Here is a 14,650-nt window from a genome sequence, read left to right as displayed (position 1 = left end):
AGAGAGAGAGAGAGAGAGAGAGAGAGAGAGAGAGAGAGAGAGAGAGAGAGAGAGAGTCACCAATTACAACCAGCAACACCATCACCACCACCATTTACGACCACCACCACCACCACCACCACCACCACCACCACCGCCACCGCCGCCATCGCCACCGCCACCACCACCACCTCCTCCACAGAGCAAATCAATGTGTGACGTCAGGAGTACATAGTAAAGGGGATAATACGAGAGAGAGAGAGAGAGAGAGAGAGAGAGAGAGAGAGAGAGAGAGAGAGAGAGAGAGAGAGAGAGAGAGAGAGAGAGAGAGAGAGAGAGAGAGAGAGAGAGAGAGAGAGAGAGAGAGAGAGAGAGAGAGAGAGAGAGAGAGAGAGAGAGAGAGAGAGAGAGAGAGGGGGTTGAAGGAAATCGTTAAGAATGAAAAACGTGGGAATAAGAAAGTAAGAAAGCTTGTTACAAATAAAAGAAGGAAGAGAAGACAAAAGAAGGTAACTTGTTTAAAAAAAAATGAAGGAAAGAAACTTCAATAACTAAAAAAAAAAAAAAAAAAGACTCGTTGAATATAAGACAGGTTGACAGACAGACTTATTGATGGCTAAAAAGAAAGAAAATATAATAAATAAAATTCGCATGCTGAGATCCTCCGGTTGAGATTAATTAAAGGGGACACACACACACACACACACACACACACACACACACACACACACACACACACACACACACACACACACACACACTACTAGGTTCGTCTCCCTCTCCTTTCGATGTATAGCCTCCAGATATCGTTGTTGTCTGGCTATGATCTCACCTTGCTTCTCCACCTGGGCCTGTAGCGTCTCAAACCTCTTATTAATGTTGCTGTCAGGTGCGGTAACTGCCTTTCTTAGCTCAGCTACTTCGCTTACCAGGTTGTTCACCAGCTGCAGAAGTTGAGCTTGGCTTTCCCCTGGCTCTGGTGTCGCCAAAATACTATCAATAAGTTCTTCCTTAGTTAACCGGGTCAACTGGATGCGCTGCAGTTTCTTCAATTCACTTAGTGATTTAGCCATTGTAACTTTGTTCTTATATTGATACTTCTTATATCACCAGTTATCGGCCACGAAGTTCAGAGTTCATTATAACCGAGGTGGGCGGTCAACTTGTCCGAGGTGAAGCTCAGCCGCCACACCCTACCACTCTTTAAATCATCAATATCCACCTTATTGTCACTATTTACATAATTCCTTTACATTCCACTGGTACACTGATGTTTAACCCATGTTTTGGTATATATCACACTTGATATCACAAATCTCTGAGACTCGTAATAGTGAAATTAAGCAAAGTATTCGCGTAGGCACTCGTGTACGAGTAGAGTAGATCAGACATAAACCAAACACACACACACACACACATACACATACACACACACACACACACACACACACACACACACACACGAAACAAGAAACAAAAAAAAAAAACTAACAAAACAACAAAGCTATCAGGCAGAATATCACACAATGCTGAAGTCATGATATACGAAGGTGATACGTAAACACAACACGAAGCGAAGGAAGTAACTGTAAAGAGAGAAAGCAAAACAGGAGGAGAGGGTCATGACGAACAACAAGCAGGTGGACCTTTAAAGGGGAAGAGACACGGCAGAGTAGTAGTAGTAGTAGTAGTAGTAGTAGTAGTAGTAGTAGTAGTAGTAGTAGTAGTAGTAGTAGTAGTAGTAGTAGTAGTAGTAGTAGTAGCAGCAAAGATGAAGTAAAAGAACGAGAACAAAAACAAGGTGAACAAGAAAATGAAGAACAACAAGAACAAGAACAAGAAGAAAACAAAAGGAAGAGGAGGAGGAGGAGGAGGAGGAGGAGGAGGAGGAGGAGGAGGAGGAGGAGGAGGAGGAGGAGGAGGAGGAGGTATACTCACAACCACTACCCTCTTCACACGAGCACACGAAAAGAAAGACACACAATGGGGTATAACAGCCACTGTGATAGAATGTCATGAAGCCATAAACCAGGACAGGCGCGCACGTGTATCTGCTGGGAGAGGCGGTGATGGACGGCTTGGGTGAAGTAAGGTAAGGATTGGGCTGGGCTGTGTAGGGTTAGGTAGGAAAAGGTAAGGTTAGGTAATGTTAGGTACAGTAAGGTAAGGTTAATGTAGGTTGGTATAGGGAAGAGAAGGGAAGGGAAGGGAAGGGAAGGGAAGGGAAGGTTGGGTAATGTAGATTAAGGTAAAACAAGGTAAAGTAAGGCAAGGTAAGGTAAGGAAAGGTTTGACAAGGGAAGGAAAGATAGTGCAAGGTTTGACAAGGTAAGGAAAGATAAGGCAAGGTTTGACAAGGGAAGGAAATAATGCAAGGTTTGACAAGATAGAATTAAATAACCTACAGTAAAGTAAAGCAATGTAAGGTGAAGGGCGCAACACTCACCTCGCCGGTTGATGAAGATGTCATTGTAGCCGTCCACTACCTTCTCCACCAGGTGCGCCATCCTGAAACACACACAGAAGGGGAAGTCAGCACGTGGGCATTTGAACGTTTATTTATATTATATTTGTTACACTTCTTGAACCACCGGCTGGGACATTATCGTATGATATAACGAGTGTCAGAGGATGATCATTTACAAAAAGAAAAAAAAAGTGAGAGAAAAAAGAAATTAAACACCAACCAGGAAAATCTTGTACATTTCAAACACCAACCTTGGAATATTCTCCTACTTTTGGGGGAATTCTCGTATGTTTAAGGTAATTTTCTTATCTATAATCATTAAACGGTAAATTTTCTTAAGCTCCAAATAAGAATTACTGTTCGTTTCGAAATCCTTGCACACATAACAGAACTTGGCAATAAAAAACTTTATCTACACTTTTACGAACGAACACACACACACACACACACACACACACACACACACACACACACACACACACACACACACACACACACACGGCCATGCAAGGACACCCCTGTAACACTCAACACCGCACGATGACCATTTTACACAATAACATAAGTAATACCCTAATTCACCATTCAACACCATCAGGTAACGATTGACACCACCATTCTACGTGCACCTTATGTCACCCACAGCACGCACACTCAAAACTATTCCACACCTTCATGACACTGAACGAAGATCAAATATAGAATTATTCAAATGCTCTTTACCTTATGATTTCCCACTTCCTACGACTAAAATGAATTCCAGAAGGCATTGTGAAGAGAACATACTTGAATTATCTTTTCTGTGCAAATTTTTTTTTTCCTTTGTGGTGGGGGGGTTGGGGAGAGACAGTGGGAATTACGAGGGTACTTATTCATCCACTTATAATATACACCAGCCTAGTCTAGCTGGATCACCACGTAGAGAAAAAGAATATAAGTAAACGCGAACTTGATAACTATTATTTTTTTCTGCTATCATAATCAAATTTAACATAAACAACGAGAACAACAGCGTTTCCATATCAGGGGTACGTTAACTTAGGTTCAGATAAATTCAGTTCGTTAATTTAACAGCTAATCCCTTCACTGAGCACATCGTAAAAAAAAGAAATAATAAATAAATAAATAAATAAATAAATAAATAAATAAATAAATAAAGCTTAGAAATAGTCACTGCTTTGAAATTATTTTCTCGGGGCATTTCCTTCAAAACCCTCCTTTTATGTAGGCACTTCTATTTATATCTCTGACGTCACTGAACCCATGCACCCTTATGTGCTTACTGGCTGCCTCAGGATCCGCCACCAGCCCAGCGCCGCGGGTGAAGGGAGGCGTGGGGTGGTCAGCTCAGAGGGGCGTCGGTGCCTGCCCCTCACCACTCAATAGGGAGCCCCGAGAGTGACAATTTATGGGAATGACAATGCGTGTCTTATTATCAATGTGTGTGTGTGTGTGTGTGTGTGTGTGTGTGTGTGTGTGTGTGTGTGTGTGTGTGTGTGTGTGTGTGTGTGTGTGTGTGTGTGTGTGTGTTGGGTTTCGATTATTTACGTGCATAATATACTGCGATGATGCTCAAATTCAGTCATTGTTCAAATTATATGCAAGTATGAAAAATAAATAAGAAAAAGGAAAGAAAATAATGGAGAAAGAATAAATAAAAAAAAAGAAGCAAAGAAAGAAAGAAAGAAAAAATATACATGTCGCTTCTCAAAAGTCACTCAACTGTACACACACTTCAATAATCATCAATGACCGGTCAATGCCGCGCACACACACACACACACACACACACACACACACACACACACACACACACACACACACACACACACACTTACTTGACGCTATAAATGAGATGGAAGAGGAAGGAAGGAGGGAAGGAAGAACAGAAGGGGAAGGAGGACACCAAAGAGAGTAATTATACCATAGCAATACACTCAAACTCTCCATTCATACCACAATAGAGACTATATTGACACCCTCCTCCTCCTCCTCCTCCTCCTCCTCCTCCTCCTCCGTCTTGCCCATTACTCTTATTTGACATTTCGACCCGCGCTATCATTAATTCTGTTAGACATCAAATAAATGTGTGTGTGTGTGTGTGTGTGTGTGTGTGTGTGTGTGTGTGTGTGTGTGTGTGTGTGTGTGTGTGTGTGTGTGTGTGTGTGTGTGTGTGTGTGTGTGTGTGAAATATTTATGGAAGGGAGTATGGCTGTGTAATGTATTGTGGTCAAATATTCAGTGTCTTAAGGAGTGGAAGAGAGAGAGAGAGAGAGAGAGAGAGAGAGAGAGAGAGAGAGAGAGAGAGAGAGAGAGAGAGAGAGAGAGAGAGAGAGAGAGAGAGAGAGAGAGAGAGAGAAGCACTGTGTGGGTGTTGAATATATCTTACTTCCTCCTTCCACCCTCTCTCTCTCTCTCTCTCTCTCTCTCTCTCTCTCTCTCTCTCTCTCTCTCTCTCTCTCTCTAAGGAAGAAGTAACGCTTGGACGAGAAAGAAATTAAAGTCAGTGACACAGTACAAGGAGGAGGAGGAGGAGGAGGAGGAGGAGGAGGAGGAGGAGGAGGAGGAGGAGGAGGAGGAGGAGGAGGAGGAGGAGAGTGTAACAGACCCAGAGAGAGAGAGAGAGAGAGAGAGAGAGAGAGAGAGAGAGAGAGAGAGAGAGAGAGAGAGAGAGAGAGAGAGAGAGAGAGAGAGAGAGGATTAATTTTGTGAGAGCGGAAAACCAAATAACAAGACGAGGAGAAAAAGGTGAGAAATAACGAGAAAATTAACGAGACGAAGAAAGTAGCGATTTTTCTTCCTCTTCCTCTGCCACACATGATGATTATTATAATGAGAAAATTGTGCATATGACTGATTGCAAACTCTCTCTCTCTCTCTCTCTCTCTCTCTCTCTCTCTCTCTCTCTCTCTCTCTCTCTCTCTCTCTCTCTCTTAACGTCCGCTTATCTCTCCTACAGCGGTCTTAAAATGAACCGTTACAAAAACATACCCAAGAAACAGTACTCCACACACACACACACACACACACACACACACACGCGTACAGGGGCGGCGGCACACTCACGCTTCCTCACGCTAAAATTGCACCCCGGTAGTGTGATAGGTTTCCTGCGAGACTTATTTAGCTGCCTCTGTAGATGTGTACGTTCTCTCTCTCTCTCTCTCTCTCTCTCTCTCTCTCTCTCTCTCTCTCTCTCTCTCTCTCTCTCTCTCTCGCTCTCTCTCTCTCTCTCTCTCTCTCTGGTTTCGTCGGTAACTGTACGTTGTTGCAAGTATCATTACTACAGCTACCACCACTACCACAACTATTACTCACTACTACTATAACCAAGAATTATTACCATTAGTAATACTACCACTATTTCTGGCCACTACTACAACTATTAATATCTACTGCAACTACTATCTGCTGCTGCTACCACTACTACCACACGCTACTTCAACAATAATTGCTAACTACTACTACTACTACTTCTACTTCTACTACTACTACTACTACTACTACTACCACCATCACAGCTGCATAACTCGCATTCCTGGTGTCACTTGTGTGTCGGCGCACCAGCTGACGGCGGCCCGAGGGTAAGAAGTCGTTTTGATAATGGGCGGGTGAGTGCTGGAGGGCCATCTCTGACCCCCTTGTTCCCTCCACCCCCTCAGCAACACACCGCGGGGGAATGTATGAAGTATGGGTCAAGAAGGAGGAGGAAGAGGAGGAGGAGGAAAAGGAGAGGAGGAGGAGTGGTTGCTAGTTATGATGTAACCAACACTTCCTGACTTATCTTGATATTTTCTATTTATTATCTATTCATCAGTCTCATATGAGGCGTTCTGGATGAGGAATACAAAAATGCAGAGAACCTTCACCACCAATACCACCAATAATACCACTACTACTTACATTATTACTCCTACATCAGCCACGTTATAATCACCAACCCAAGGAACACCCGTGGTAGCAACAGTAGCAGTAGCACCGGCAGCAGCATCAGAAGCAAGCGGCAGTCTTTAGTAGTGGTCACGCATGCGTACCGAAGTTGTTAGCGTGTTTGGTGTTCGGAGTGTATTCTGCTGGTGGACAGGGCACTTGATGGGGAATACGTGTGTGGGTATTAAGGATTGGGAAGGGGCAGGGTGAAGAGACAACGTGGCGGTGAAACACACTAATCCTCTATTCACTTCCCAACCACTATGAAAAACTACCTTTGACTGTTGATGATGTAAAGGCACTACTTAGCTTATTCCTTCTCCTGAGTGTAATGACAAGCAGTTAACTAAATAGAACTACTGACACTGGCGTACGTATTTCACTCACTTTCCTGATCATGACCGGAACTAACCCATCGACTGTTGATGATGTAAAGGCACTAAACTTATTCCTTCTCCTGATGTAATGCTAGACGGTCTGACTAAACCGAACTACTGATACTAGTTAATTCACTTTCCCAATCATGAACAGAACTAACCCTTTCATTGATGATGACATAAAGGCACTCAGCTGATTCCTCAACTTGAGTAACACTACACGGTTTGAGTGAGCGCAAGTACAACTGTAGATACTGGTTAATTCACTTCCCGATCACGAGGCAAACTATATGACTGTTGACTAGGCAGTTACTTGTTACTTTCCTTCAGTACCACCACACGGTTAGGCTGACTACACAACACTACGCGTACCTAAATGTTGAAACTATGTACTCTTGTTACTCACCTTCGCTGTCACTGGTGCCTTTGGAAGTGATACTCTACACTTGGGGGTTGATGGATGGGAAAAGGGTAAAATGCTTTATACAGGGACTGCCACGTGTAGGCCTGATGGCTTCTTGCAGCTTCTCTTGTTTTCTTGGATTATTATGTTCACAATAATTTTAAGCTTGAGAAGATGCCTCTCTCTCTCTCTCTCTCTCCCCTCTCTCTCTCTCTCCACTCTCTCTCCTCTCACTCCTCTCTCTCTCTCTCTCTCTCTCTCTCTCCATCTCTCTCTCTCTCTCTCTCTCTCTCTCTCTCAGTATACACTAACAGTATTCATGAATTTTAAAAAGATAGTCAGCCAAATGAACTACAGAGGTATGACCAAACGTGTTATCTCGCTCCCCGTACATTACAACTCCACATGGGTAAGCTTCCGCACAATGAATAAATACACCTATAAATAGACAAACACAAACGCAAACACACACACACACACACATACACACACATGCGGTGGTGACGTCACGCGCACATTAGGAAGGCGAGCTGCTAGTTGGGTGACATCATGGGTGACGTCACAGCAAAACATGACGCTGATTGGCTAGTACAAGTCCACACCTGATCATGACGACACCCACCCAGCTAGCCAGCCCAGGACGAAGGTGGAGGTGGTGGTGGTGGGTGGTGACCTACTCTCCGCCTACACGTCTAACCACTTAACAATGCCGAGGCTGACCATCATCTGCAACTTTCTTTCACTAACGTATCCTAACCTAACAACCACATCTATCCTATCCGATCCTAACTTATCCTTCCCTTACCGTATCTAATCTAACCTAACGTAACCGAACCTAGCCTAACATACCGTGGTCATATGTAATCTAACCTAACCTAATATAACCTAATGCAAACAATGATTACCACCTGTATTCTGTATTTCCACCTTACTATGACTTGAATTCCTTCAAGAGGGAGGTTTCAAGATACTTATTCATCAATTTTTGACCACTGCTTTGACGATTTTATGGGACTGGCATTTCAGTGGGCATTTTTTTTTATTAGATTTTTGTTGCCTTTGGCCAGTGTCCTTCCTACATAAAAAAAAAACAAGTACAATTCTCTTAATAATCTATCTTATCCTAACCAAAACTAATCTCAAAGAACTTAACCTACGTAACCTAACCTGACCAAACTTAAACCTAACGTAACCTGGCCTGACCTACCGATGACTTCCTAATCTAAACTAACTTATCCCAACTTAACAACCCACTGAATATAATCCCAAACTTTCCTCCTTCCATTAAAAGCACTCATGATGTTTTCCTTCCCGTGACCGTTCAACTTCTTTCACTCGTTTTCTCCACCGTGGCCTCGTCTCGTCTCGTCTCGTCTTCTCATTCATAAGTATCTTCCTCCTTAACATTCCGTGCCGTCCCTTTCCTCCCTCCCCCCCGCTCTACCTTCCCTCCTTCCCTCCAGCCTGCCTTCGCGACGGGCGGTAGTGATGGCGGCGGTGAGGCAAGGTAGTAGTAATTCGTGGGCGCTCGGGCAAGGGTAGGGGGTTAGGGGGAGTGAGGGTGATGGATGGAAAGGTGAACAGGGGGCCCTCCAGCAGGTCACTGAACTTACGGTACGTACAGTACGCCCTTGAAACTCCATGACCGCCCACTTGACCGCGACAACTGCCCCGCCAGGCGCCGTGCCACACTGCCAAGGGATTGCTGCACGCACCCTTATCATTACTGCTGACGCTGCTGCTTGTAATTCTGCCGCCGCTGCATACCAAGGACAGTCCCCCTTCAGTAACCAGGACGTTGTGACCACCACCATTACAACCACCACCACCACCACCACCACTACTGCTACTAATGATGATGATAATAATAAAATAATAATAATAATAATAATAATAATAATAATAATAACAATAATAACAATAATAATAATACAATTGTTGCAGTTTCCACGGGCACTCCTTTTCAACAACCACACATTCATCACTACTACCACTACTACTACTACTACAGTAACACCACTGTCGCCACCACCACCATCTCCACCACTAGGGGTTCCAGTGCCTTTCTAGTTTGCGACCGCAGCCTTTCAAATGTTGGTTAATAAAGCCGAGGACGAGGCAGACCAAAAGATTCCCCAGTCAGGAGGCCGAAGCCACAAGCGGCCGCGCCTTCACGCAGGATAACAGGCATCTGGTGAAGCCTTACTGCCAGCCACTCTTTACTTCTGGGCTCGACCTCCCCACCCTCTCTCTCTCTCTCTCTCTCCTCTCTCCTCTCCTCTCTCTCTCCTCTCTCTCTCTCTCTCTCTCTCTCTCTCTCTCTGTGTGTGTGTGTGTGTGTGTGCGTGTGTGCATCTTCAGTTTTCACCACCACCACCACAACACCGACAGACCCACACTCCCGATCACCGCCACTACTGGTGCCGCTATTACAGCCATCACTACTAATATTCCTACTGTTGTCCTAATTACACCACCCCCCATCTATCTCTAAGTACGAGTAACTGTGCTGTCATAAGAGGCGATGTCTATCACAGCCCATCGGTCCTGACGCCACTACCACCACCACTACCACTACTATTCCACTACTATATTACAACTAACACCACAATATGTGAGTTTATTTTGGCTGTTTATACTCATACGACTTCAACTATTTGCCACCATCACTACTACTACTACCACTAATACTGGGGAAGGTGCGTGAAGGAAGCGACAGGCGACGGCTACCTCTCCGGCAGGACGGTCAGGGAACCCCACATAAATACTGATGCGGCGCGAACCGGTGCGGGGCTGTGATAAAGACTCTGCGTGCAGTGTTGCCAGATAGTCAGTAATTTCTGAAGATCTAAAATTTTTACAGCATTCTGAAGATCTAAAATTTTTACAGCATTCCACAATAAAATTTTTACAGCATTCTGAAGATCTAAAATTTTTACAGCATTCCACAATAAAGCGTTTTATACCGTTTCTCTCCTCCCTACAGAGTTATGTTGGTGCTGCTCGTCCCTATTCCTGGCTCTAACCTCTATCGTTCCTGTCCTTGCTTTAACTAACAATCTACTCCCCCAGTTTCCTACACGCCAGTGAAGTGCCTCCGGTCTCTTTCCTCCAGTACCGTTTAAACGTGGACTTACTTTTCATTCCTGACTGCCTTCTGGTCCTGCCATTCTCCTTTATTTTCTTCCTCACCTTCTAACTGCCTAACCTCTGCCATTCCTCCCCTATGTTCTCCCTTCGTTTCCACCCTTTCATTTTTTTTCCAAGATGAGTTTCCCTCTACACTAAATATCTTTTTAACCCACTTATCCTCGCTGAGTCCCTCTATCTTCTTAGGTAAATTAAGTTTTCCCTTCACTATCCTTTCCCTGAATGTACTACACCCCCATCTCACCTCTGATTGCCTCTACTGCTGTACTATTTGGGACCTCTAACCTCGACCTGCCTATAATGTTCTGTGATCTTTCTAGCTTCGTAAGATTCCCTCTCGGTAATAAGACATTTCTGATCCATACAAACAACAAGGGACTGCCATTACTTTCCACAAGCTTCTACTTATTTCATACTTGTTAAATGATCCATTCCCTCGTTAATTATCATGTCTGTCATCCCCCTGGCTTTCCCTTCATTTACTTCCCTTTTTTATTCTCCTCATACTCCATCTTTATTAATTTCTAAACTAGGTATGTATATATATATATATATATATATATATATATATATATATATAATATATATATATATATATATATATATATATATATAGTCATTTGGGGGAATAAATGAAAGTTTTCATTAACATCAACCTGTAGCCTTTAATACTTGCCTTAGAAAAAAAACAAATACCATAAGATATGTATAATTCTGTTGTGCTTTTAATGTTGTACCGTATTTTGTTCTAATCTTTATATTTTTTTCTTAATAACTGAAAAAGACAGAATCATTTGATGCCCCCAAATGGGGTAAGAAATTAATTGCGAGGGGCAAAAAATAAAAGGGCTGAAACTTCTCTAAATTATAATTCCTTTGGATTCTAATAGAGTTCATAGAGATGAATTTTCTCTAATAATCACTAAACAAACTGAGTTATTTGAAAATTTGGCAAATTTGCCTGTAGTGAAAAAAAATGACAATTTTGGGGTAAAAAAAATCATGTGGGGAAAAAATTAATGGAGTAAATAATGACCCTAGTACTAGGTCAGTTCCATTCTGTTAAGAAAATTAATTAACAGAGCCCTTCCTTTTTACGACGAAGAAGACAGTCATTTGCCTCTACATCAGGGAAAATGAAAACTCCTTTTTTGATTTCTGGGAGCACAGGTCCATAAAATATGTACTGTGACTCTAATACTTCAATGTCTTTTACTGGTCTTTCGCACCACGTCCAGTCATGTGGGTTACTACCAAATGCCTTTTGTTGAAGGAAGTCAACTTCTACCTTTTCAATGTCATCGTCGTCATCATCATTTGTAAAGGTCTTCGTCACCTTACCCCAATAATATTTTACACAGTATATATATTACATTTGTACAGTATATATCCATTTTAGGTTCATTTACAACTGAAAACCATATACATATATCAATTACCCTATTATCCTTGTGCTCAGTATTACATTTTTTCATCTGGACACGGTTCCACAACATTCCACTACTCATTCCATATTTCTTAGCAGTTCTCTTGATAGATGATCCTGCCATTACTTCATTAATTGCTACTGCAATTGTAACTTCATTATATTGCTTCTTTTTCTTTTTATAGGTCCGTACCATTCTGATAGATGTTAGATGATACTGTGATAGCCTTATGTTAAATGCACCCGTCTATTTACTCTTGAAATAGAATTTAGTAGATTATATTACACAGTATAGTTCCTAGATCAGGTTTTATCAATTGTTCCGGAGACTAGAATACCAGAATATATATATTTATATATATATACATAAATTATGTTGTGAATAAAATCATGGGGGGTAAAAAATGTCCAAGATTGGGGTAAAAAATCATATGTGGGGAAAAAAAAAAGTTGAGGTAAAAGTGAATGGGGGGTAAATAATGAATATGACAATTTGGTCATTATTTACCCCATACTTGGTCATAATTGGCCCCACATTGACCCCCCTCCCCCAAACTGTGGGGACAGTAGAATCATTGAGGAAACACATAGGATGGTCACTTTTCACCCCAGGATTCATATTTTACCCCGATGGAAAGCGAAAAATAATTTAGGGGCAAAAAATTATTATTGAGTAAAACTTGAAAAATGTTTCGACAAACTTTTTTTCCATGGTTTTGGGATAATTGATCTCATACTTATATTTTTCATTTTGGAAATCCAAAAAAAATACAGAAAATACTTCAATACTTCTTCTACCTACATATGAGAGAGATTTCAATTTAGGAGTGTTCAAACCCCCCCAAGGGGGGCGTTCGATTTTTACCCCTAAAAGGTCCGGGTCATTAATTCCCCCAAATGACTATATATATATATATATATTATATATATATATATACTACTTCTACCATACTGTTTCCAAAGACCCACTGGCTTCCTCCTGTGCTGTTATATTTCATTACCTTACTTTTCCTGTCACTGTATTTGATGTCCCTCTACCTTCCGCACTCCTCCTAAGTAGTTCCTCCATAGCCTCTTTCTTCTCAGCACTTAAACACTATGTCATCTGCGTATGCTAGGCCTCCAGATCTACTGTCTCCAACCCTTGCTAGCTTCTCTGATTTCCTAATCCTTACTAGCAATTCCTCTATGTATAAAGATATAGATGCAAATACATCTGCAAACAATAGCTATATATAATTGCTTTTAGTGTCCCTTTAAGAGTTGCATACTTGATACATATTACACAGCGTAACTTCTAATTACAAGAAGAATATCTAATTCTTGTAATACATACTGACAAGAAAAGTCTCAATTATCAGAATTTTTTTTTAATCTCCAGAAATTTCGGCAACAAATATAAAAAAAAATTTACCGGGACCATCTGGCAACAGTGTGTGCAGTATTGCCTCGAGGCTCAGGGAGTTAGCCAGTGACCGACAGTAGCGTAGCACTTCCAGGAACAAATTGTACTCGCAACACCTTCCCTCCTCGCCCCCGCGCCCTTGGTTACCGACAGTCACTACTCTAACACCATGTGGAGGTGAATGTACTGAATGACTCCACTGCCGGACACTTGATTACGTGGTGGCTGGTGGCGACTTCTGCTACTGTGACGGTCGTGACTGAGACCCTTCAGGAGTTACAATACATAACACCGAGCAGAGAGTCACCCTATTTGAGTCTGTCTGTTGCCTGAACAGCTTAGGTTAGTTGTAATAAAAGTTTACGAGCGTATCTTTTAGTCTCTCTCTCTCTCTCTCTCTCTCTCTCTCTCTCTCTCTCTCTCTCTCTCTCTCTCTCTCTCTCTCTCTCTCTGGCGTGCATGGGAACAAGAAGGAAAGATGAGTGCAGGACAGAGGACAGAAAAATAAGAAGATAGTAAGGAGTACATAAAAAGTGACTGAAATATAAGAAGCGAAAGGGAAGAAAGGAGGAAAGACCAGGTGCAAAAATATGCGGATTGCATAAAAAAAAAGTGCAAGTAGAAAGTGAACAGGATCGAAAAAAAAAAATGATAATAAAGAAAAAAAATACATAAAAAAGAACACGCGCACACACACACACACGGAAAAGGAATACAAATGACGCACAAGTAAAAAAGAAAGTACGTATATATAATATAACAGATGACACACAAAAAAAAAACAATGTAGTAAATAAAAGGGAAGATAACTAATAGGAGAAAGAAAAAAATACAGGAAAAAGGCGAGTAAAAGGAACAAAAAAAGCGCCGCACGTTTAAGAGGAAGATGGTGGGAAAAGAAAAAAAAAGCATAAAAAGACGAGTGAGAAGAAAAAAAGAGTGTCTAGTGAAAGAATGAAGAGGATGATGGAGAGAAGGAAAGGAGAGGAGGGGTGGGAATAACTATACTAACCCGTATATACAAGCAACGATGATAATATTACTGCATTAACGAGAGAGAGAGAGAGAGAGAGAGAGAGGAGAGAGAGAGGAGAGAGAGAGAGGAGAGAGAGAGAGAGAGAGAGAGAGGAGGAGAGGAGAGAGAGAGAATATTTGCATGTTATATAACCATACAAACGTGTCTAGTACCCCAAGCCCCTCCTCCCCCATCCTGCACGGCTGCCCTGCCCCCACACCACCCAGACTTCCCCATTCGATGACCAGCAGAAGGAAGGGAGGGAAGGAAGAATAGGAGGTGAGGAAGAGGAAAATTAGGAAACGAGATGATGTAGATTATGAAGAGTGGTGTCACGATGAAAAGGAGAGAGAGAGAGAGAGAGAGAGAGAGAGAGAGAGAGAGAGAGAGAGAGAGAGAGAGAGAGAGAGAGAGAGAGAGAGAGAGAGAGAGAGAGAGAGAGAGAGAGAGAGAGAGATACAAGAAGCAACCACCTGTAGCTACCACACCCAAACGAAC

General features: G+C 42.2%; 1 protein-coding gene across 7 annotated transcripts in view; it reads right to left on the bottom strand.

Moving 5' to 3' along the window:
* The window catches only part of LOC135093151 (very long chain fatty acid elongase 7-like), a 64,025-nt gene that overhangs the window by 29,276 nt on the left and 20,099 nt on the right, over window positions 1-14,650 (bottom strand). For 6 of the 7 annotated variants that reach the window (XM_063992063.1, XM_063992067.1, XM_063992064.1 and 3 more), the window contains exon 2: window positions 2,426-2,487. In XM_063992063.1, the coding sequence (XP_063848133.1) occupies window positions 2,426-2,486 (61 nt within the window). In that variant the 5' untranslated portion in view covers window position 2,487. Of the gene's footprint in view, window positions 1-2,425; window positions 2,491-14,650 lie in introns of those variants that run through there. The other variant, XM_063992069.1, reaches the window with a different exon arrangement.

Source organism: Scylla paramamosain, chromosome 42 (genome assembly GCF_035594125.1).
Source record: "Scylla paramamosain isolate STU-SP2022 chromosome 42, ASM3559412v1, whole genome shotgun sequence".
Taxonomy (NCBI): Eukaryota; Metazoa; Arthropoda; class Malacostraca; order Decapoda; family Portunidae; genus Scylla; species Scylla paramamosain.
The sequence above is the reverse complement of the archived record's forward strand: the minus strand, read 5'-3'. Positions and strand labels throughout refer to the sequence as shown.